The sequence below is a fragment of the Melospiza melodia genome, chromosome 1 (genome assembly GCF_035770615.1).
Source record: "Melospiza melodia melodia isolate bMelMel2 chromosome 1, bMelMel2.pri, whole genome shotgun sequence".
Classification (NCBI taxonomy): domain Eukaryota; kingdom Metazoa; phylum Chordata; class Aves; order Passeriformes; family Passerellidae; genus Melospiza; species Melospiza melodia.
The window spans coordinates 102,829,787-102,854,708 of NC_086194.1; the positions used below are offsets into that span (position 1 = coordinate 102,829,787).

A 24,922-nucleotide genomic window follows, 5' to 3' on the forward strand; every position below is an offset into this window, starting at 1 on the left:
AAACATTTACTCACACTTTGTGTTTATCTTTAAAGGTCTAAGCATGACTTGGAATCAAGGAGACAACATGGATGTTTAGAAGTCAGAAAAAGCAGAGGGAAGAGAGCAGGGCTCTGAAGAGAAGCCTGAATGACTTAGTTTTACTTTTCCACCTATTTGTACTCCCAATGTCTCTTGTTAGAAAGACAACCACACACTTCAGTAATTTGCTTTCAGCCACTTTATTTTGCAGTGGGTGGCCATATATAAGGGCAACTACTTTCAAAACACCATATTTTCTATGTCTTCAATTTCAGAAGATTAATTTAGTAATTTGAGAAAGTATTTACCAAGCAATATTATTTAATTAACCAAACTCAACACAACTGGTGAGTTTGCACATAAATTAAACCACAAATGTTTCAGAGACAGGAACGAAAATAATTTCAAAAGAATTATACAGGAAGATCTAATAAGCATTAAAATGGTGTGTTGCAAATTTTTAGACATGATGTAATTATGTGATGGAAAAGCTAATTATTTAAGAGAGCTTTGGAGATGAAATTTTTCAGTAACCTCTCTGTGGAATACCCTAGACATTCATTCCTTTTGGCATTTATTGTGCAAGAAGAAAGTATACAAGCAGTCTCAGGAAGTATCTAGGAAGTGTTCAAGTAAATATTGGCAAGCCAGTAATGTATTTCATGATTCACAGATCATTGTGCAACATATTTATTCTGTACCATCTTTATGTATATATTATAGGAAAAGATACATGATGTAATGTGAACATACAGTTAGTTATGCTTGTACAAGTGCAGAAGTTTTTAGTTTATACAGGAACCCAATCTTAAGATGAAAAATCAAGGCACTGAGACAGTCCATTATGAAACATCTCTGAAAAACCATACACTTCAAAGGCCAGCCTGGTTTGTTGTCATTTAAAAGGTTTCATGTTCTGTTGGAAAGGTCAATAGAGAAAGTTAACCTTTGTGTGACTACTGAAAGAACTTTTGGCAGCAATTTTTAGTCACAAACAGATGAGTAAAAGGAAATATTTTGTATTACAAAGATAAAGGGAAAGCTCAACATTTAGCTCCAAACATCCTGCAAATATCGTTTTGCTTCTCGAAGCATGGCCAACCTCTTCATTGCTTCCAATTTGTCAGCTTCCATTTCCATGCTCAAAATGTCTACTACAGCATCACTTACATCATCAGCCATGTGCTTCTTATCTCTGAAAAATAAAAAATAGAGGAAGAAAAGTGTGATAGTGTATTTTTCCATTTATCAATAGCTTCAGAGGCAGGACAACAGAGGAAAGAATCATTAAAAAAATCCCCAACAAAAAAAGAGCTTTTATATTGTACAGCATGATTCTCAGACTTTTCCTGTAGCTGAGCATTGACATTAACTAGGGTTTCTCTCAATCAAACACAACATAGTTTTCAGCATGCTGTAATTCCTAAGAAAAAAAAAAAAGCCTTGCAACCCTAGTTGAGCTGGCAGAGAATAACTGGTTTCTTTCTAAGGAAGAACTGAACCTGCTGAATGAGCTTTGATTCCTATATCACTACAGAGTTCAAATATTGAAGAAAAAAAACCAAATTAAAAATTGGTACCACACCCCTCATTTATTAATAATGTTATTTTCAATACAAATAGCTGACATTTACATCTGCAGAAGAACACATTAACATTGGGCCCTATATTCAAACAGTTTGTCCATTTATCAACAAACTTTCTAAAAACCTTGGACCTCCAGGTAAGTTAGCATCCACAAACAAAACCTCCCACTGTAAAATTTGTTACTGTGACAGAGCTTTAGCATTCTGGAGCACCTAAACCTGGAACACAGAAGACTGCTATTGTCCCACAGATGAGCGGTTTCTCATCACATCTATTCACATATATAATTTTCTAATGAGAAACCAACTGTCTTGAAATCTGTATAATTTAATTGAATACTGAACAAAAAAAGGAAAATCAATAATAAGCAATTAAAACAATCAGTGGAACTGTGTGGTTACAAGCTGCATTTCAAGATTATACTGGAAAACAGTGGACAGTCCAGCTCTCCAGGAAGGTTCTTTCAGCATCATATTGGTCCTTTCTTTCAGACAGCTCTAAGCCTTTCCAAAGCCTCAAACTTCTGCTACTCTCTTTCTGAACAGTCTATTTCCACTCTACTCACCCACATATATAGAAGTAACCTCTCTCCTTCAGCAGAACTCTGGCAACTTCCTTAGCACAAAGCCTAAGGACATCTTGCACATATTTAGGTGGGGCCACTTGTGCAGCTGAAGAGTCTCTTGAGAAACAAACCTTAAGGTGAGTTAAGGTTCCATTTTTAAGAAAACACTGGAGCTCATCTCTGAAAGGTAATAAAAACCTGTTAGCAATGGCTCAGAGATGAGCATTCCCTCATGAATACAAGAGATGTTAAATGGTGAACTTGCTTGAACAAATAGTCTCGATCCTGATGCCGACAACCAAAGAACAGCCACGTTTCTCCAAATTCCCAGTCTGTATGTTGTTCTCTGAGCTTTTGCCTAAAGAAAAAAAAATTAATCCTTCTTTATCAAGTGCAGAATCTGAAATATATATAACCTAATTTTTAATTGTAATATTTTAACAAACCTCTGGACTGGCAGAAATGTAAAACTATTTAGGTAAATCAAAGTCAAACCCTCATTTGATTTTCTTGACTATTCACTTTCAGACTAGCTCAAGATCAATCTTTTTTTTTTTTTTTTTTTGCCACGGTTTGATATTGGAATAGTCAAGACTGACATAGCCAAACATCTCACAAAATAATCCTGACTGATTCACTACCTAGGTAATCACTGCCTTTTATCCTTCATTAGGAGCTATGCAAAACCACCTGGGGAAACTCAGCAGTTTTAGAAGGCTTTCCATTTAGCTGTAGATACCTGCTAGATATTATGACTAACAATTTATTAACTATCACATTATCAGAAAAATTATTTCATTTTCTTGAAATAATGCTGGAAGCATTATTTTAAAGGAGTTTTAGCTACCATTTTCTAGTTACACCAAGAGAGAGACATTTCATTTATACTTTAAAATAAAATGCAAAATACTTTTGAGAGGTAAAGGTACATTTGAGAATCAAACTAAGGACTACACAATGATTTGGCTAAAGCAAAGCATGGAGTTAGAAACACCATGTCAAAATTGCACTTTTCTCTCAAATAAGATGTTTTGAAAATTGCTATAGGACCCAAGAAACTCCACTACCTTGCTGGAACTAATGAGTAACATTGGAATATGTGCTGGTTACCTTCAAAACTTAGAACCATTTCCCACCCAAATACTTCACTCCTACTGTTCCTTTCCTCAGAATGATCAAGGTTTTACATATTCTTGGTTATGTGCTGTCACTTTTTGAACAAACATCTCTTTGCCTTGCAAAATTACATTGCTGTAACTGGAGAGGGAAAATAAAGAGATCCACCTTCTCTCACACACAAACTCCCAAACACCAAGATTACTGCTGAGTTGAAGGTTCTGGTGTTAAGCTCCTTATCTTAAAACACCAAAATGTAAACCACACAGAAACAAGAGAATGTGGAAGAAATCCAGACATTCATCATGCCTTCTAATACAAATGCCATTTTTCAAGGAAGTGGATTGAATAACAAACTTAAGCCAATCAACACATTATAAAAAACTACCATACTCTTACAGGCCTTCCCCTAGCAGCACAAAGAGATAAAGGATTTAATTTCTTATTACTATTTCCGCAATTCACCCAACTTCTCATATATCTACTATGAATAGTAAATACAGTCAGATGAAAATTTAATTTGAAAAACAAATAAATACAAGAAAAATGCTTGTTTAAAATTACTAAGACTGCTTATAATCAGCATATCACCATTAATTAAAGGAAAAAAAATTAACTGCATTTAAACTCTCAGGCTGTATCTCTCCTCAACATAAAAAGGCTGCTCTCCAGATAACAACTTGGTACATACCTATGTTGTAGGAAACCAATAAATGGTGCAATTCCTGTTCCTGGACCAACCATAATGAATGGCACAGATGGGTCTGCAGGTAAGTGGAATGCATTGTTTGGACGAGGAAAAATAGAGATCTAAAATAAAATCAGGTAAAATATAATTGAAGGGTATTCTTAAGCCTTAAAAACACCATGACATTTTTAGAACCTTCAGGATATTTACACAGCATATGTACCCACACACTCTTCTAAATCCTGAGCTTCAGAGTTCATCTTTAATGCCACACAGACATTTAGCATAAAATCTCAGAGAAGTCTCTGGAGGAAAAAAAAGCCAAACAACAAAACCACACCATATTTACAAACCTATTAATCCATCTGGAGGAAAACTGGGATAAACCACACAGAAATGCGTTGTTGAATATGAAAACTGACTGCACCACAAATTTGGGGAATACTGTTACAGAAGGCACAGAAAGTTTGCTATTGGCATTCAAAGAGAAGTAAAGCTAGTTTATTGCTATCAAAGGCAACTCAACCTTTTTTCACATTGTGGGAGGTCAGGATTTGTTTATAGCTAATTGAAGCCTGCTGGTAAAGCGCCTGCTTTCTTAATTTTCATAAAAGTTTGACATGATTTCCAAAAGTGCATATGGGTGAGGGGAGGCCCGTAACAGCTCTAAGATCTTGGAAAATGTTTTATATAATCCTAGTGATAAACAGTAATTCTAATTTTCATATCTGTGTCAGAAAGGAAGTCATATTTTCATATGAGCTCCAATACCTATCCTCTGAGACACAGCCATAAAAACCTATAGAAAACAAGAGATTACTGTTTTTAATTCCAAGAGATTATTCAAGACTCAGCAGCAGCCATAGAAGAGCTTCATACATTAAAGTAATAAGTAAATATCTAATTTGTTTTGCACATTAATTATGAAAGGATTTGAATTTACTTTCAAGTTTAACGAAGGAGAAAGGCAGTAGACCAAGTTATTTAAACTTTGTTGTGTAAATCTGAAAGGTTTAGCACTGCTAATTTTTTTATACTTTAATTCACTACAGATATAACAATGTTAAAGAGCATTATTTTCCTAGTTTCATGATGATAAAAAAATAGAATAATTATTGCTGGTGGGGAATGATACTTTATATACATACACTTCACACCACACTTGAGTTAGGAGGATATTTACCCTATTAATGATTCCAAACTGGTCATTCTTTCAAAACAGACTGCAAATGGTAAACACATTTGTACTCTAAAGTGTATTCAATTAATCTAACATATTTTTGCATAAGATCACACTCATCTGTTTTGTGTTCTTATCCCATATATTTCTGCAATCTATGTACATTGCTGCCCATTTATCTATGCTGAATTCTAGCTTGTGCAGGAGACTAAATAGTTTCTAAACTTTATCCAGACTAATTTTGTAATAATCTTTTTTTTTCTTTTTATCCACCTCTTTTTCTTGTTTGATCTTTAATTAATTTAAAATCAATTAAATTTTAAATAAAGAGCACACATGAACACTGGAATAAGATAATGATGCACATATAAATCTTTGCATTAGTTCTAAAAAGTGAAGATAACTTGTATGCTGTTTTCCCCCATTTTGTCTGACTGACACCTTGAATTATTGGCACAGTTTTCTTTCAACCAAATTCTATTCTTGTTTCCATTTTTCATAATCAAATATAGATTAGGCTGCCAGTAGTTCTTTTAGAGAAAAGACATGTATATCACACATATCAATTATATAGTAGAATTCCTATTTTTAATAATTAGCTTAGACCTAGTGACTTTGAGATGGATTAATTACACAGAATCTCTGCCACAAAATGAAATGAGGGGGAAAAAAATAAAGAAGTACCTTCTCCCAGTAATATCAACTGTGCCAAACAATCACTGATACATGCCAGAAAAAACCACAGAGGACTGTCCCCTGCGTCATAGCCAATAACTTGGCCTTTGCAAACTCTGGAAGACCTGACAAGAAATGTGAGTTTTACAGTTTCTCCCCTATTACCTGCCACTGCTTCCTGGAAATGACTAAGTGCCTCACTCTTGTGATGCAAACAGTCATGACCATTTAATTACGCAGTGGTAGTTTAGTCAACGAAAACGTCCTTCGAGATACACTTAGAGCTACAGAGGGGTGGAAAACAACTCTGGCCTTTCAGCAATGGGAAATTTCACAACTTAAGTATGCATAGATAAGTAAAATTTAACTTTAGTGTTTAAGAATCAAGTTCTGGACATGTTATACAGAAGTACACTAGAACTGCAAAATTAAGGTTTATGCTGCCAAACCACATGCGCTACATCACAACAGTGAACAAAGAAACCTGCAGTTTTTTCAGACATGCATAGATTTAACAGTTAATGACTTTAGAGCTAATATTCATACCTTTTCAATTGAAGAGCTTTCTCCTTTTGTACCCTGATAGTTTTTACTGGGGTGCAGTAGAGGTGCAACTAACTCAGCAAGCCACCCTGTACAAACTCCTTTCCGTGAGACGGGTCTAGAGGGACCGACAGGGAACTCCACAACATTAAATACAAAGCACAGCCTTCCTGGCTGATATAAGTCTGAACTGCAAAGACAAAAATATTAAAAACCTACCTAAAACCTGAGAAACAGCTGTACAATCTTGCAGCAGGTCCATTTGCAGCCCAAACTATTTCAATCGAATCAAGATGCTCAATGTTCAGCTAACTGCATAATATTTATATTTAGTTAGAAATTGTTTTAAGGCTGAACTCAAAGGCCAGTGTCTACAGAAGGGAATCCAAATTCCTACCAGATTTACCTATGTGTGAGCTTGTTCCTGAGAGCTTTACCAAAGTCTTGCCACACACTTAAAACAATATTCTTTGAAATAGTCAATGTTTTTTCCAACAGGGTCACAACTACATTTTCTCCTTTACTCCTCTCCTTCTTCCTCAGATTCTAACATACACAAACATATCTGAGAAAAACCCCATACCTAAATAACTAAGAAGATACAATTTGAATTGTATTGAATTGCATCAAATTCATTACCTTGAGGCAGAGTAGGATCTGGCTTGTAATTTAGGAAGATGTTCTGAAGAATAGAAAAAAAAAAAAGTATCACTTATTTGATTCACCCCAATGAAGATATTGTATAATGAGTGTTTACACTACAACAGATTACAAGGTATTTTAATTTAACTGCAATTTTACTCTAGTAACATTCAGCGTTTGTGGTTCAGAAACAAGCAATTAAGACCTGAACTCTATTTTGAATGGGTTTCAGACTTTGTGGAACATCAGTTAGAGATCCTATACAATGAAACCATAACACTTAATTTATGGGCTTCTTGGTCAAACAAAAGTGACTGTAAGGTGTACAGAAGAGCTGCCAATTACTCCACCTCAAATGAGGTGAAGCTTGAAATTTAATTTTCCCCACCTTTCCTCTATGAGCTCAGAAGCTCTCACAATAGAAACTGCTTTATTGAATGTTTCCTATATATAATATAATGTCCTAGAAGAAGCAGATGTGCCAGCTCAGTTTCAAAACAGTGATTACCTATGCAAAGTTTAGAAATCTCAGCTGAAAAAACAAGATGCAGGAGTTCACAGGGCATTTTTTGAACAAGCAACCCCCTACATATATCACACATACATTTATGTCTACGTATGTACAAAAGCAGAAATACTCTTTTTGTCAGTATATGCACACCCTGACATATTTTAAAGGTGCTCTACATAAGATAGTTGCTAGGCGGAGTTAAGAAAAGGTAGTGCAGTGAAATTACTTAAACAAGCCACTAAACCCTTTCAGTAATTTTGGGTAAAGGTGGACAAAATGACTGCAAGAACACAGAAAGCAATTTCTTTGACTCCTATTATGAAACATACTAAGAAACTCTGGATTTTATTTTGAAAAATAACTGCCAGCAATTTCAGATGTATTTGACATGGTTACAGGTGTAGTCCCATCCTTTCAGTATTTTATATCAGGAACCCTGAGAGTGTGTTAGACATAGCATAAACACAGATATACTAGGAAGAGCATTCTGTTTTAACAGGTAAAAGTGCAAGAAAAGACCATGTAGGCAGAGAAATTAGGAATTGTAAAAATAAGTATTTTATAATTGTAAGCAATTGATGAACTAATTCATAAAGACCCTAATCCTGCAAGCACCTTATGCTTACTTTTTATGTACAGGAGTAATGCAGCGTCAAAGCATTGGTACGAACCTGAGTGTTTGCAGAAAGAAAGCCAAAGACTATGAACCATAAAACAGAGCTTTGCTCCTCAACAGGAGTTTCAGCTTGATCACTATAGAAACTATATTCCTAAAGCAGTTAACTGAACAGCTACTCCCCTTTCTTGGAAAATTGAACATTTAGCCTGCTGCATTTTCAGAAACCAAATCTAATTAAATCTAAATCAGTCTTTTACCAATTAACAGGCTAAGAGAAGGCTTGCAGCTTGGAAAAGCATGAAGTAAATCCAGGAGGCAAACATTAGAATCTCTAATAAAGTGAGTATAATCAGAGGCTCCTTGTCTGCTGCAAAGCTCTTGAAGCCTCCGTTTTTCTCCCGCATCACTGGTACATTCCACAAGAGCTCGCAAAAATGCCTGTAGGGAAGAAAGGAAAGAGTGAAGGGTAAAAAACTTGTCCATTTGGGAAAATGATCACAAAACTAGGAAAAACTTGGGTTGCCTGGGGACATGAATTAGATTAATAGATAATACACTTTATCAATTTTTTTTTATTGCTCTTCTAATGTCTACAACAAGTTGGCACATCAGGAAGTCTACTTAGCCTGACCAAGGAAGAGACAAAAAAACAGGCACAAGCCATTTCCCCCAAAATTTCAGATTTTTGAAAGGTGTTCTCATTGCCCCTATTTACACTTTAGTTAGGCAGCTCCATAACACAATTCAAGACAAAACACCATTAGCTAGGGTACAGAGGCCAGGTAATGAGTAACAAAAATCTTAGAAGAGGTATGACTATAAATAAAGCATGGGATTAAATGAGTCATGTTAACATTTTGTGATGTTTTATTCTATACCTTATGCCTACACTGGTAAACTTTACTTAAAGGGAAGCTAAATTGAGCATTGTAAGATAAAGTGAAGATCAGATATAAGTAGTTACAAGTTTTTTTTTTTTCAAAAAAGAAAGATGGAAATAGACACAGTGCATAAAAGAAAAGTGATAGAAAACACCAAATGCAATCAGATGACACATTCTACACAAAGGAATACTTGAAAAATAATGTGTGCTCAACCACAGAGCTTCCAGACAATAGTTTTGAGTATGGAGGCACATAAAGCACATTTCAGGCTGAAGACTTAATACAGCAGACAGGTTATAAAAACTGGCTTCAGTGATATTCCCCAGCCAGTACTCTCTGCCTACTCTTATTGCTGAGACAAATTTTCAAAAATATTAAATGTGGTTTTGAAAAGGTTGGAACAAAAGGAATATTCCCTTCTGCTGCAAAATCCACTAAATTGAGTAAAAAGGTCCTCCCAAAAACTGATTTCCCTCAGAGACATGACCACACAGTCATTTAGCTTCATCTTTCACATAAAGTTATCTTTAAATATGTTTTGACAATACCAGAAATACAGACGCATTTTCAGTTAGAAGCTTTGATTTTTTTTTACATGCACAAAATGAAAGGAAAATAATACATGCATGTGAGAACAAATACTAAAAAGCAAAAATCTTCTTTTGAATTCTGCTATGTTACTGAAATGGTAAAGAAAAGCTTTAAAATTTCACAGATTTCACACAACATTGTGAGTTGGAAGGGATCATCAACTCCAGCTCTTAAGTGAATGGCCCACACAGGGTTACCAGCACCATGCTCTGACTAACTCAACTATTGTAAAGGACACTGTGGTACATTTGCATACAGAAATGTGTATTTTAGCAACAGAACTTGACAGATGTGGCTCCCTCTGATTAAAAAAAGTGTTTACTTTAAAATGACTACGGGGCTAGTTTCAGTCAGCCTTCCCAGTTATCTGGCACTGAGTCATCTAATACTTTTCTACTTTCTTCCAGACTAGTCATGAATCAAGATACTGCAGAACAGGAATGTCTGCCAGATAAACTACCAGAAGTGACTTTTCTCAGAGTAAAGTACAAACAGTAGCATACAAACTGACAATCCTTATTCACCAAGAGATACCATAACAACACACAAAGCAAGGACAGATCTGTAAGAGACCATATAGCATAGAATGACTGATTTGCTTTTAGAAGAAAAAACACATAAGCACCTTTTTGGGAATTGCTCTTATTTCCAGACACCAAGTTAGAATGAATTTGAGAGTACTTCTTTCAGGGATGTGTTGTGGACGAACTGCTCCTGGTTCAGGGGAAGAACAAAAAACAAAAAGTAAAATGTGCATCTATTAATATACAGAAGTGGCATCACACATCTCATACTTAATGGACAACTTGTGCAGCCCTCAAAAGTGCAGGGAATCTTACGGTGAGAACTGATTTACCTATAAACCAGAACAACAAAGAGCCCTCCACCACCCTGTGAAAAATAAAGACACAACTCAGCAGCACCATTAAGACCCCAAATGCAATACAAGACAGGAGTAATTCACACAGGTCCAGCCAGCACTACACAGTGAATCTGATGCCACTCCTTCTGAAATATGACATCATACGACTCAGCAGAACACATCCACAGACCTACAAGTCCATTAAAAGGAACCTTTGCAACAGCATTAAGGCTTGTCCTTGAGGAGTGTGGCCCTCTTAGGATGTAAAACAGATTGACATGCTGTGTTGTGCAAGGAGATTTTACTTTCAAGTAAGGGATTGGAAGGTTATGTGATTAAAGCCTTATCTCCACAAACATGAAGGAGCACAGAGTAAGAATGAGATGGATGGATGCCAATGCCAGGCTGCAGCTCCCAGTCAAGAGCTCAGCTACAGTAAAACCAGCAGCAGCATTCTTATGCATCCTCTTTTTTAACACATCCAACATGCCTCCATAAAAGACAGTTGTGCTCCCACACATACAGTAAAAATATTCGAAAGTATGCACACCAACTCCTACCAACACAAGGAGTGCTGTTCCATGACCAGTGCATTACACCATACCTTTCTTTTTAGTGCCCTGCTTAACTTTTACACAAACAAAGTTGTCTCCTTTTTCAGAAAGCCCCAAAATGTGAAGAAGCTTTTCCACTTCACTGACATTGTTGGGACACATTACACAGAAGGCATCTCCAGGCTGGTACTCAAAAGCTGTATCCTGTTTTAAAACATGAAACATTTCTATTAAATCTTACTACAAACCAAGGCATTTCCATTCCTGACAACAACCTTCCTACTATTGTGCTCACATTAAGTCAAATATTTTTACTTTGTACTAACACTTTGCTGTTTTGAGCACATCAGAAATGAAGTAGTCATGTTTTCTTTTCAGGCTTAACCTTACTAATTAGAAAAAGTCTTTTGTTATCTGGTTTAAATATTTGGACACTCTTTAATGAGAACTGCTGAGCAGCCTAAACAGAAAGAAAATAAATACGTATTAAGAGGTTGTGTTATATAATCAGCTCAGATCATTAATTACTGATGTTCTACATTTTCTGGTTGGAGAATAGCAGAGAAATTAAGTCCTCATAATTAATGTAACTTTTTGTAGATACACATCATCACTAAAAGAAAATTTGCTGGTTCAACTATTTGATGAATTAGTGACAGAAATGACCAGAATTCCTTTAATTTTTTGGAGGAAAAGAAGAAAAAAAAAAAAAAAACCAAACAAGTGCACAGTGAAAATTCAAATCTTAAGACCTAGATTCTAGTTTAGGTAGATTAGCTGAGATTCTTGTGTGCAACTGCTGAAACGATTGTGTGCAACTCAAGCTCCTGCCTGTTAAAGAACATGCAGAATTATACTTGCATCATTATGTTTCCCTCATGCATCACATGAGTGACCTGCATACACAGACTAGCAATTTTAGGTGAAAAAGGCAAGAAAATGCTTATATTTTCAGTGAGGGCTGATGACAGAATGCATATATACATACCAATACATGCAAAAAACCATGTTGCTTAAAGAATCAGTTGCTCGAAACTTAATAGAATCTATTTATAACTGAGATTTAAAGATGTCTCATGTATATTGAGACAGATGAGGCTAAGAGAGTCCAACAAAAGGTGCTGTCAAAAATCATAATATCCCAAAAATAATATTCTATCAATTTGGGAAACCACTCAAAAGTAACATTTTTTCCTTTTCAAGCTTTCCTATAAAGTAATATCAAGCACTCTCTGCCTGCCTTTCATCTTCAAACCAGTACAAAATATGATCTTCACTGAATAAACTAAACCAGTTTTTTAATATGATCTTCACTGAATAAACTAAACCAGTTTTCTAACAGAGGGTAACCAAGGTTGACAGTTTGAGTATCATGTTAACAAGGCAGAGCAAATGAATAGCAAAGGCAGAAACAGTGCTCAAGAGCTAATTCCTACTGCTTGATACTGTTAATGAAATTACTACTTGTGTAGATTACCCACCATAATAAACATCCACAATTTACTATATAGTTTGTGAATATCCTTCAAGATGTATACTTAAAAACTGAACAATTACTCATTTTTAATACTCTCTGACTGGCTTTCTCCACTGCAAATTCCCTTCATAAAGATATTTCACTCAATATGATATCCATGGAACAACAAAGTAATTAACTTGACACTTTGCTCCTGTTTTGACTTCCATGGAGTCCTGTTTTTCAGCAAATAAATTAACCTTTACATTTACAAAATGGATCAGCATAAGCTATTGAATACAGAAGTATTTTTTCTTTTTGAACAGTCAAATAAATAATTTTCCCCCCTCAGTTACTACACATAACACACATGTTTTTCCCCCTTTATTTTAACCTACTAAAGAAAAAGCCATCACCAACTTACTGCAATATCAAGCTCTAAAAGCAATGCAGTCTTTACTGCATCTTCCCTAGTGAGCTGAACTGCTTTTGTAACTGGCACTTCAAAGGTTCTTCCCTCTGAGATAAGTGAAGACAGATGCGGATTCTGAAAAAGATAACACAAAAACTTACACTAAAAATGCAAATCAGCTTTATGACATCTTATTATGACATACAGGAATTGGTGTGGTACAGGTTGTTTTTCAAGCAATCTTAGAAAACAACTCAAAACAATAAGGAAAAACATGACTCTTTTATACACATATAGTGTTTTGCTCTTTTTAAAAAGTCACATCTAAACAATAACTGGCATATATTCAATTACAAAAAGTCAGTAGGCTTGAACAGTCTAATGGGCCTACATTATTATCAAATGCAGCGAGCTGTTTCATTTTTTAAGAACTGCCTTGAAAACAGCCAATTAGAGAATTGCATTTATGTTAAACCCCAGAAAACTCCTGCCTAATTAAAGGATTATTAGGTGTATAGAATGAACATAAGAAGTCAGAACAGAAGTTACATCATTGCAGGTTTACAGCTTAAGGGTTTGGGGTCCATTTGGGGTCTACTATTACAGGCAACTTATAAAAGGATTTTTAAATTAGAGCTAATGAGCAAAACCCACTCTACAAGACAGCATCGTGTTATAACACAACATTTCTAGACAGGTTAGAATGTGCCCCAAGTATGACAAATGGGCACAAGAGCAATTCCAGATCACATATGTCAAAGGCTGATCAGAATACAGCCCTCACTTTTCCATCACTATAGTAAGCAAGTTTCATTTGACATCAATGCAGACAAAAATAAAAAAAGGCAGGAGGGATACCAAATGCCTTTAACAATACTCTGTCAAATGTAAAAGAATCATCCTACCAATAGGATGTTATTCTGAAGATCTCCTATTTAAAAAAGGAGACAAGAGCATCACTTGAGACCAACAGTTGGAAGTTTCTTTGTTTTCTTAGGATTTTGACATGGTGATTAATAGCTTGGGCCATATCAAGTCATTGTGCATCAACTGGACTGCTGTAACTGTCTACATTTGTATTCTCTCCAAGTCAAATTCAAGACATAATGAAATCAAGATTTAAGCTAAATTGTATTATCTTACACTTCCCAGAAATGCTTTAGACCAACTCACTATTCTGCCCTGGTACTAGTATGCAGCAACTTGCTAATTCAACCCTGAGACTCAAAAGCCCAAGAAAAGATCATTTTAAGTAACTGGAGAGATCATGTATCAGGCCCTCTTTAAATGGCAGCGAGTCTCTGCTTGGAAATACCCAAACCTCACCTTGATGAATTTCAAAACACACCAACTTCAGCTCTGCTTGGCGAAAAATATCCATAGCTGCTGTTGCAATGTGAGATACCAAAAAAGCACATGAATTGCGTGATACCTGCAAAACCAAACATGACCCTACATAGAACCTACTTGTTGACAAGATCTATCCAACTATGTCAAAAATAGTTCCAAAGGAAAAAAATCCATAAACATGCATTTGATTTTTTCCAGTGCTCAAGATGATCACCCTGTTCTATATATGAAATCTGGACTATTATCTTTAATCTGTCACTGATTTCCAGATTAACAGATTCAGCTTTTTCCATTTGCTGTTCCAATGCGTAATTAACTTTTTTTTCTATATACAGAAAGGGCATCAGTATTAGAAAAATAAACTATTAACTATTAACTATAAACTATTTCAGAGATCAGTCTGCATATATGCTGACTTTAAGAAAATGGGCTCTTTTAAGGACTGTAGCAGCACATTCAACCCAACTATTACTCTTTAATAGAAGAGCACCTCTAAATCATAAACCTGAAGAATTTTGATTATTAAATTCAACAACCTGAGCAAAACCAACAGTACGAGGTTTAAAAGAGAAGCAAAATTATTCAGTGTTTAAATCCATACACTCTTCCATAATTATATTAGCCAGACTAAGTGATTCTCTCAGCATTCCCATTAACAGTCTCAACAGAGAATGTCAGCATCTGAAGATACTAAAGGACTTTCATGGTCATGAAAGTTGATCCAGGTCTAGATCTTGAGACCAGTTTCTTGGCTTGGGCCAAGATTCCCACAAACCTGCCTGAGGATCTGCACCCTTGGCTGATCCAGGCTGTCACCTCCTGCTTTGCACTGCTTAGATAGTGGATAGCAACGCTGGATTTGTTACCACACTCAGCTCCTGGCTCCCTGTCATTTAAAGAGCAGCCAGGCTTCACTGCTTCCTTGCATGGATAACTGAAACATCTGCACTCTGCAGGCAACCAGAAAAGCTGAGTCACTCCTGCCAACAGGAGGCGATTTCCAGCTCATGATAATTCTTCTCTTAGTACAGCAGGTCTTTGTTCAATGTGGCTTCACTAGGAAAAGCATACCAGCTTTTGATCTACAGTTCATCTTCCATTTCCCTCAGTACAATAAGGATCTTATTTTCACAATGACAAGTTTCTTCATTACTAAGTATGCAGCAAGATTTTGAGCAATTTTACAGCCTCTTAGTGCGTTCTGAAAGGACAAAAAATTTGAACAGAAACTTTACTGTGCTCCTCACTACAGCAAGATGTTTTCACTGTTATAAGCCACAGAGGATTTGAATTCTTGCCTTCCTGACAATGCAATACCAACTGGCCTATTAGCTGAATTATATCTTGACATAAGTGTCCATAACCCATATGGTGGCACCTACATTCAGTATAAATGGACTTTTTACTTAAAATTCAAAAGCCTCCTGCACTGGGGACACATCTCCATTATGTACGCATTCACTCGCTCTTGAGCCTCATGTAGGAGTATACACTCATACCCTCTACAAGAGCTAGAGACTTCCATCACTCAAAGGGAAGTCCTTACCTCACCCTGGGTGTCCTGAAACTCCACCTCTATATACTCTGGTGGCAGGGCAGGAATATTAAGAGCAGACTGAGAGACAGGAGGGACAGAATGAACGAGTGAAGGTTCGGCATCTCCAGCTGGAGCCACATGATTGATGTCATCCAGTTTCTGTGATAGAGTATCAGAACCCCTTGCTTCCTCATCTTCTAGCTTCAAGTTCTGTACTTCAGAGCTTAACTTTAGCTCACGCACAGCATGTGGAGCTGTAGAGAGAGAGCTGGAAACAGCATTGACAGCATTGTTCATGCCTTCTTTCTCTTTCTGCAATTGCAATGCTTCCTTGAGAGCAAGCCAAAGTCCATCAATCCAAGGATCAACCACTAATTCCAAACTGGGAATGGAGGAGAAAAAAAAGAAAAAAATGTATGGATGAATTATTGTGACTTCCTGGACTGATAATTTACAGATAATGAAAAACCACAAAAGCAAAAAACACTATTCACTTTCCATTTCTAATATATATCTGAAGCTGTTATCAAGATTATTCCTTTGTAAAAAAATATTTAGTTGTTACCACTATGTAAATTTACAGAGTCTAAAATGTGTAACAGCCTTGCTCTTCCAACAGTTTCTCATTTTTATTTTCATATGCTGAACTTTATGACAGAAAGTCGAAGGAATGGCAGCAGAATATGCAACTTTTCATTGTGCAACAGCAACATCAATAGCTTACACTAATGGCCCATTTTTATTATTTCAGAACACAAGAGATAAGTTTTATGGTTATGACAATGTTTGTGTTCAACTGCCTTGCACAGAACCAATAAAAGCAGCAGTTCAAAATAACTAAGCCAAGACTACAGCCTACTGGCCAGAAAGAATAGCAAAACAGGGAGGTGTTTTCTTACATAATTCCTCTACAGCAAAGAGAGAAATCTTATATAATTACTCTAAAGTGATCCTCTGCCCACGCCCAAAAGAGAAATATGAAAAAAATGAAAAAAAAAAAAAGAAAAAAGAAACTACATTTTCAAACCCCTCTACTTACTCTGACTTATTTAATTTCTAGAACTGCTACATACTAATTTTCCAGGCATTACACTTTAAAAATGAAATTTTACTTAATGGCAATTGAGACTGAAAAGGCATAGTGTGCTCAGGCAGAACTCATTTCTAGGAGGTGCTGAGTATCCAGCTTTAATGGACCTCAAACAGTTCAGAACATTTAGCCAAATGCCTATACAAATATTTCATAATGAAGAAATAAAATCCAAACCCATCCAGCTCTTACCCTACACAGTCATCTGCTAATCCTGTGTCATAGAAGTGTTGGGCACCAAGTTCTTGAAGCCGTCGGTCTACTGTCCTTCCCCCATTACAGAAGAACATGTACTCTGAGTCTCCCAGACCTAGCAAATTCAAGGAAAGAGGAATCATGTCAACCAGGCAGCCTCCCAGGCTACACAAAGTCAGGACAGACTTTTCTTGCCGGCTAACAGAAGAATCAGGTATGTTGGAGCAAGCCCACAAGAGGCACCAAGATGATTAGAGGGATGGAGCACCACTCGGAGGAAAGGTGACATAATTGGGCTTGTTCAGCCTTGAAAAGAGAAGGCTTTGGAGTGACCTAACTGTGGCCTTCCAGTACCTGAAGGGAGCCTACAAGAAAGATATGGGGGATTTTTACAAGGACATGTGGTGACAGGGCAAGAAGGAATGGCTTCAAGCCAAGAGTAGGTTTAGATTGGATGCTAGAAAGAAATTCTTTATTGTGAAGGTAGTGAGGCATTGGCACGGGTTGCCCAAAGATGTTGTGGATGCCTCATCCCTGGAAGCATTCAAGATCACATTGGATGGGACTTTGAGCAACCCAGTCTAATGGAAGGTGTCCCTGTCCACAGCAGGGGATTGGAACTGGATGATCTTAAAGGCCCTGTCCAACAAAGGCCTTCTATGATTCCATGATAATTTTAATTATACTATCTAGATATACTTAAACACTTGCATATGTAAGTGTATTATTCAGAGGCTACATTGAAATATAGATACATGTATATGAATTTCAAAAAAATTGGTTTTGTCCCAAAACAGGGCTGCAAAACTGTCTCCCTTCTTACCAAATGTAAGACAGAGAAATACCCTGAAAACACTTTGCTTTCAGTATTTCACATGTCAGAAGAATACTGCTTTAGTTTGAGGCTTTTAAAATATACAAAATTCCTCTAACAGGAAAAATATAAGGAACTGAAAGCTGATAAACTACGTGTGAATTATCAAAATAATTAATCTTTCAGGATGAAGTTGTTAATAATGTCAACAACATTGGAGAGTATTAAAAGAAATTAAAAAGTATTAGAAACTTGAGGGGAAAGAAAGGATCAAACATAGCAGTGATGTTAAACAAGAAGAAAGATGAAACATCTGCATGAGGGACAAAAGTCCAGCAACTTCCTCTGCAGGAATCAAAGATTTCTTTGCAGATCTTGTTTCACCTGCACTGGGTTTTCTGCTTCTTAATTGTTATGAAGCTGTTTTAGATGAAGATGGTCCTTGTTACCAGTTGAACAGGCACTCAGGAGGTTATGTCCATGGAAGATCCAAGATTTTAAGAGGTCAACCAAATCACTGAGCCACCCCACAAAAATGATCAATCATCCTTTTAGAGATATTTGCCCAGCAATCCTAAAGACCACTGGGTTTAGGTCCATCTTCACAAAATCTTTAAGTAATCTACACCACTGTTTCACTCTTCTATCATAATTTTCCACAGCCTGACCCTTTCTTGTGTGCAATTTCAAACCACGAGATTTAGATTATTTCCACTTGTGCTGGTTTTGGCTGAAACAGTGCTAGTTTTCCTCATCACAGCTAGTATGGGGCTGTACTTTGGACTTGTGGTGGAAAAAGCGACGATACCTCAGAATGACCAAAGGGACATCCCAGACCACATGGCATCATGCTCAGCACACAGAGCTGGACAAAGAAGAGGCAATGGGAGGACATATGCAGTGATGGCATTTATTTTCCCAAACCACTGCTACTGAATAGAGCTCTGCTTTGCTGGAGCCCTGCTTTGCTGGAGATGGCTGCCTGCCCATGGGGAAGGGTGAATGAATTCCTTGTTTTGCTTTAATTGTGTTCATGGCTTTTGCCTTCCCTATTAAATTGTAATTATCTCAATCCACAAGTGTAATCACTTTTACGCTTCCTATTCACTCCTCCTTCCCACTAGGGAGGACTTGGGGGAAGGAGAGAGCAGCTGGGTGGCTCTTGGTTTCTGGCTGTGGTTAAACCATGATGCCAACTAATAATGGAGCATTCCCCTCTCCTTTCAACACACGTTTCTTTTTTTTTTTTTTTTCTTTTAAGAGGACTTTTGCTTTCTCTAAAGTACAGTACTTACAGCAAACATTTAATTGGACCAATTTAGATGGACACCATGAAAGTATTTTAAGACTGATAACTTGCTAAACTTGAATCACATGGTAATTTAGACACCACAATAATTTCTGCCATAATAAAATTCAGGATTAATATAATACTTATCTTTACATATACACATATGCATGCAGTCAGCTGTGAAAAACCTGCCCATTTCACAAACTGTTATGTGTAACTAGGCAATAGCATAATAACTTCTCAAAATGCTACATGATTAGGATGCATATAGTTCAGACTTCCACATTATATATCCGGTAGAAATTTCCTACTAATGGGTCCCTTCCTTATTAGAAACTTAGAAGTTTTCTTACTCCCATCTATCAAATTACTTGTCAGGTAAAAATAACCTACGTTTAAATAGACATTTCTGGAGTTTGCTTATAAATGAAATTTGAAAACTGAACAAACTAAGCTTACAATCAGCTTAAGATACATCATGCATTTTGCCAAATCTGTATTTTGCTTATCCATTTTTAAGCCGAAGGTACATTCATTCCCTTGACGAGTACAACATTCAAAACTAAGGTATTATTGTAAATTTAAAGAGATGGAAGATTTAAGGTTTTTACTTTTAAGAACATTTTATACTGCCTCTTCCTCTGTAGAGAAAAATGCTCAATGACTCACACAACCAAGTAAACTAATTTAGTTTACAAATCTCTGTAGAAACTTGACATGAAATTTAAACTTCAAACAGCTATAGATAGCTTATATCATATAATTTTTATGCAGAGAGAAAATTAAGCTGTAAAAAATTACATTGGTAGCTTACATTCAGATAATTTTTGTGATGTTTTTCCTTTATTGCTCATAGAGGACATTACATAAAACTGCTGTTTATAAAAACAAATGTTTTATAATGCTTATATGTTTTATAGGCACTTAAAAAAGCCCAAACCACCTCTTCAGAAATAAATGAAATATAAAAATTATTCACTGGCAGACAAGTTCTGAAATAATAAAGAAAATACTAAGTCACCTAGCAATCCATACTGGAGATGTGCAAAATGGTCAGGAGGCAAGGTCTTGTCTTGAATTTTCTTCACAAACTTGCGGGCAGTGTCTGGTGGCTCTCCTGTCCCAGTAGTGGAAATAACAATAACTACAGGGTCCTTTTCTGTTTCCAGGTTATACTACAAGCAATAGAACAAGTTAAGTTACAAGGTGCCATTTGATACATAATTGTGGGCCTTAGATACTCTATCTCCCACCCTTCTTCTTCCCAAGTGTACGTGGAAGTATAATATAAGTCTTTCAAGTATAATTACAAGCAATTTTGGGGATGCAACTTATGATCATATTTGGAGCTTTCAAGACCAAATTTGATAAAGCCCTGAAGAACCTGCTCTGACCTCAAATGACCTTGCTGCAAGGTGACATCATAAAGCTTTTTCCAACCTGACATATCCTACGATCCCATATACAGATGTCTAAGGGCAGCATTTTGAGCAGGCTAGTAGATACATGAAGAATACTTCACAGCTGCACTCAGCTTAAATACACAGTTCTTACAATATTTTATGTGTCAAGTGGAAAAAGTATTTTTGTATATATAATCACAGCCAAACAGCCATAATCCTCATGATTTCACACAGATAAGTGGGGTGTGGCCATACAAACTGAAGGGATCATTTCTAAGTTCCATTAAGTATCATTTGGTCCTGTTTGATAACTTCACAGTATCACAGAATTAACTAAGTTGGAAAAGACGTTTGAGATCATTACACCCCAAAATACCACCAGTGCTTTTGGGAGAATTAAGGTAACTCTGAAGAGTGATAATCAGACACCGTGCTCCACAGTCTAATTTTGGCCCATTCACCCTTCCTCCAATTCATTTGTCACTCCTTTGCTAATACTGGTCTCCTGCATTTCCCAGAGTTTCATGGGGCTACTCCCATTATACTAGCTTCAAAGAACTGTCTGTAGTAGGGACTACAGTGTGTCAGCTCCATAAATTCACATCTCATGCAAACATTTATTACTTCTCATTAAAAAGTCCTCAGAATCTTTGACTATCCCATCTTTAGCAGACTGCAGCACTGTCCCAATGTGCTGTCACTCAGGTCACCCATACAAATGGCTCTTGCAGCAGCCCTATGGCCCGTGGGTAGTGACATCTGTGACACACAGCTCCAATCCAGTGCTTGGGAGTGACATCTGGAGACCCCTTATTCCCACCCCATGCCTCAAGTGCGACTAACAGACAGTGCTGCACTCGGTCAGCTATAACTGGCTGAATTTTGAAAACTCCTCAGGGTAGAGATTTCCCTTTTCTGGGCAGCTTCTTCCATGCAGAACTTCTCCACCAGTGTTGAATCTGAGTTTATCAGGCAGCACCCAATGGATTTGGTCTCCTGTTGTTCAGTTTGGCTCACACAGGCTATTATTAGAGCATTCCTTAGCCTCCTTTTTGCCATAATAACCTAAGCTGCTTCTACTGCTCCCTGTGGGTTATAGTTTAAATCATCTCCCAGCCCTCTAAGTTTAATAAAAATAACAGGACTATGAGAAAATAGAAAGATTGCAAGAGGCGCTGTGTTTCACTCAGAGCAGTTTCAAGACTGAAATTCAAAACTTCAGATTTTGAGGAGTTATGTTCTAGACACCTCCCTCAATAAATCACTCAAACTTTATCTCCTTGTCAAGCCATATAAAAAATTACCTGACACCTACAACCCAAAAAGGCCGGGAATACACAGAAATAGACTAAAGCAGTTTTCCTTTTGGCAGTGTTTCCAAATCTGTCCTGAAGAAGCTAAAAGCAGTTGCATGGTAAACTTAAATTACTATGTGTCTTGCCTCTGACAGTGGCCTACAGCAGAAGTCGAGAGAAGCACAAGTAAACAGAGTAAACATGCAATGATATTCCCAGGGCACTTTGCCAGACTTCAATGAGTTGTGGCCCAGGAACTTTCCAAATACAGCTTTTGTCTTTTACAACGTTCAGGCAAACCCCAAGTACTCACAAAATCCTGACACTTTCAAAACTGAACTCTAAGTTGTACAAAAAAAAGGCCTTAAGGGTCCTGTTGCAATAAGGAGTCATATTTTCAAAGCTTCCACAGCTGATTTGATAACACAGACCCAGAGCTTCTGCAGTGCATTGCCACAGGTGACTACCACATTCACAAAGAAAAGCAAATTCTTGAAGTAAAGAAAGTAAGGGTCTACTGGTATCACATGAGAATATACACTAAAATGAGCTCCACTAAAAAAAAAACAAAAAAGATACAAGCTCAGAAAGTATGAAGTGGTGTATTAGAACAGAAGAATGATTAACTCACTGTGTTATTGCTTACTCCACTGCAGATTTTCATCTGCAAACTTGGATATTTTTGAAAACTAAACATTTGGTGATACAGGTTCTGCAATAATTTGTGTCTGTTGCTTTGTTCTTCTAAACTTCTTCTAAGCTTTCTGACGTTTGTATTTTTGTAATGAGTTTCTCACGCATTTTTCATGTAAATAATGATTGTTTTGCTTCCTTTCTGGAGGGGGAGAGAATTGATGGACTGTTGGTTTGACCAGTGTGGTTGGAGAGGTGGCAACTTCATCCTCCAATCCATGGGCACTTTTAAAATTCTATAAATATCGAGGTCCAGAAACAAACACACCTTTTTTGCCTTGGACATCTCAGTGTGTGAGTGTTGTTCATTCCATGTCGTACTGCGACATGTGTCAATTACTGTGAGGTTTGCTACATTACCAGACCAGCAAGAACCTAACACAACTACAAAGTTTTTTACTCTACCTTCCACTTTCTCCTGTATCCTTTGTATTTCAGCTTTGTCTCACTCTTTCTCTTTCCTTCAAACATTCTCCTCAGCTGAGGACAGCAACGCCACACAAGAGCAGTGAGCAGCCTGCTCAAGCTGTGCATGGTTGCTGAAAGAAGAGGATGGGCTCAAAGCAGCCAGGTTTGTCTCATCCAGAATAATACATATCATGACAAATGTACTTATTCAGATAATTCATCCAAGGCTGACTACACACACTGTGACCCAAGATGATTTCCATTTAGCCTCCCATTTTTTACTGCTCCTCACTTCCACTTCATTTCAGTCTTCATAAAATGTAATCGCCATAATCAACTAAAGATTTATGACCTTATCTCACCCCTGGGACTGTAGGTGAGAGACACTACTTGGAAACAGCCAGTGTTCCTGAGACCTGAGCAGTATCTGACCACTCACTTTTGAATAGCAAGTATTACTAGTACTGGCTCTGTAACCACCTACTCCCTCCATAGACCTTCACAAGGTCTGAAAATACCCAGAAGCTACATAAAGACAGACCTTCTAACTGACAAGTAGGGAAAAAACTAGAAGCTTATCTGTGACAAGACTGACAAAGCTGCAGAAGTCACTTTTTTCCTCAATGCCCAATTCTCAGATTCTCAATTCATAATTAATTTGCAGCTCTGAATTGTCTTGCCAAATTTGGCAAAATACATTTATTTAAGTGGCAGGCCAATAATAGGGCTAGAAATGTTCTGACTATCACCTGCATGAAACTAATCTCCAAACCTGTCAAATGCAGAAGAAATGAAATATAAGAATATAAAGAGAATCTTCACATTCCATGTGGGCTGCATAAGTCTCTCTTTCTAACACTCAGCTCTGTACTTAGTACACATTCACTCAAAATGTCTCACATTTTCAAGTGCATGAAAAAAACTCTTTTAAATGTTATTTTCTCCTCATCTCATATGAAATACCAGGCTATCAAGTTTTTATTATTTGTTTTTTATATGTTTTTGTTTGAAGGCATACAGTTGAGAGTACTTTGTAAAGGAAATTACAGTCCATAATGCTTTCAGTTACAGAACTAAGCTTTCTTACTCTTGGATAACAGCAAGTAATAAAAAGCCACTTCCTTGTCCCAGCCAAGCATTTTATTTTGTTCTAGAACATAACTTGAAGTGAGTCCTGTGGGAATTGAAATGAGTGCATATGCTAAGCACCATAAGAAGACCCACAAAAGCTCCGGGACATGGTGGAGTCCACAGTTAACACAACACAAAACATCAGTGCAACAAAAGAAAAAAAACCCCTAACCAAACAAACAAAAAACCCCACAAAAACAAACAAAAAAACTCCCAGAAAAAACAAGAAGAAAAAGCATAATTTCTAGTAACAGCAGACCTGACCTGTAAATACAGAATTTATTCACTACTGCATACATAGAAAGTTTTCAAGAAGTCACTCAATCATTGTTAGAAGAGAGATAAAAACTTATTAATTTACAGTTCCAATAAGAAAAATCATAAGATTTATCTTTGGCAGAAGACTATTAAACAACTGTGAGCATTGGTTGAAATTACTGATTCACAAAGAACAAGAATTTGACACTAGACAGTGTTTTTCAGGTGGGTGCATCGGCTAGCGTTTGTGACATCTGGAGCCACCACTCTAGCACGTGAAGAAGAATTCAGTGCTTCAATACATATTTTTCAAAACAGCATGGAGTATCTCACCTTATCCATTTCACTTATGCAGTGCATATCAGCTTCAAGTCCATGGGCACCTGCTTGCTGCCATATTTCCTCAGCTATGGCTTTTGCCTGCCCCTTCTGTGTTGCATAGAGGAGCAAAAATCTCCTTTTTGACTCACAGCACATCTTATTTTTTTTAGAAATACTGCAGGGGAAAAAATAATTAAAATGTGAATGTTATGTAAGCAGAAAAGCAAGAT

The 24,922-nt window shown here is 36.8% G+C and overlaps 1 protein-coding gene across 4 annotated transcripts in view; it reads right to left on the minus strand.

The window, feature by feature from the left end:
• Positions 1-205: 205 nt before the first annotated feature.
• MTRR (5-methyltetrahydrofolate-homocysteine methyltransferase reductase) overlaps positions 206-24,922 on the minus strand; it is a 28,509-nt gene continuing 3,792 nt past the window's right edge. For 2 of the 4 annotated variants that reach the window (XM_063162942.1, XM_063162953.1), the window contains exons 3-15: positions 20,205-20,358; positions 17,076-17,193; positions 15,803-16,175; positions 12,919-13,041; positions 11,089-11,242; positions 10,248-10,336; positions 8,405-8,585; positions 7,015-7,057; positions 6,379-6,565; positions 3,981-4,099; positions 2,439-2,531; positions 2,174-2,353; positions 206-1,216 (exon numbers count right to left, since the gene is read on the minus strand). In XM_063162942.1, coding sequence (XP_063019012.1) covers positions 1,072-1,216; positions 2,174-2,353; positions 2,439-2,531; positions 3,981-4,099; positions 6,379-6,565; positions 7,015-7,057; positions 8,405-8,585; positions 10,248-10,336; positions 11,089-11,242; positions 12,919-13,041; positions 15,803-16,175; positions 17,076-17,193; positions 20,205-20,358 — 1,959 coding nt within the window. In that variant the 3' untranslated portion in view covers positions 206-1,071. Of the gene's footprint in view, positions 1,217-2,173; positions 2,354-2,438; positions 2,532-3,980; positions 4,100-6,378; positions 6,566-7,014; positions 7,058-8,404; positions 8,586-10,247; positions 10,337-11,088; positions 11,243-12,918; positions 13,042-15,802; positions 16,176-17,075; positions 17,194-20,204; positions 20,359-24,704; positions 24,868-24,922 lie in introns of all 4 variants that reach the window. The other 2 variants (XM_063162932.1, XM_063162963.1) reach the window with 2 other exon arrangements.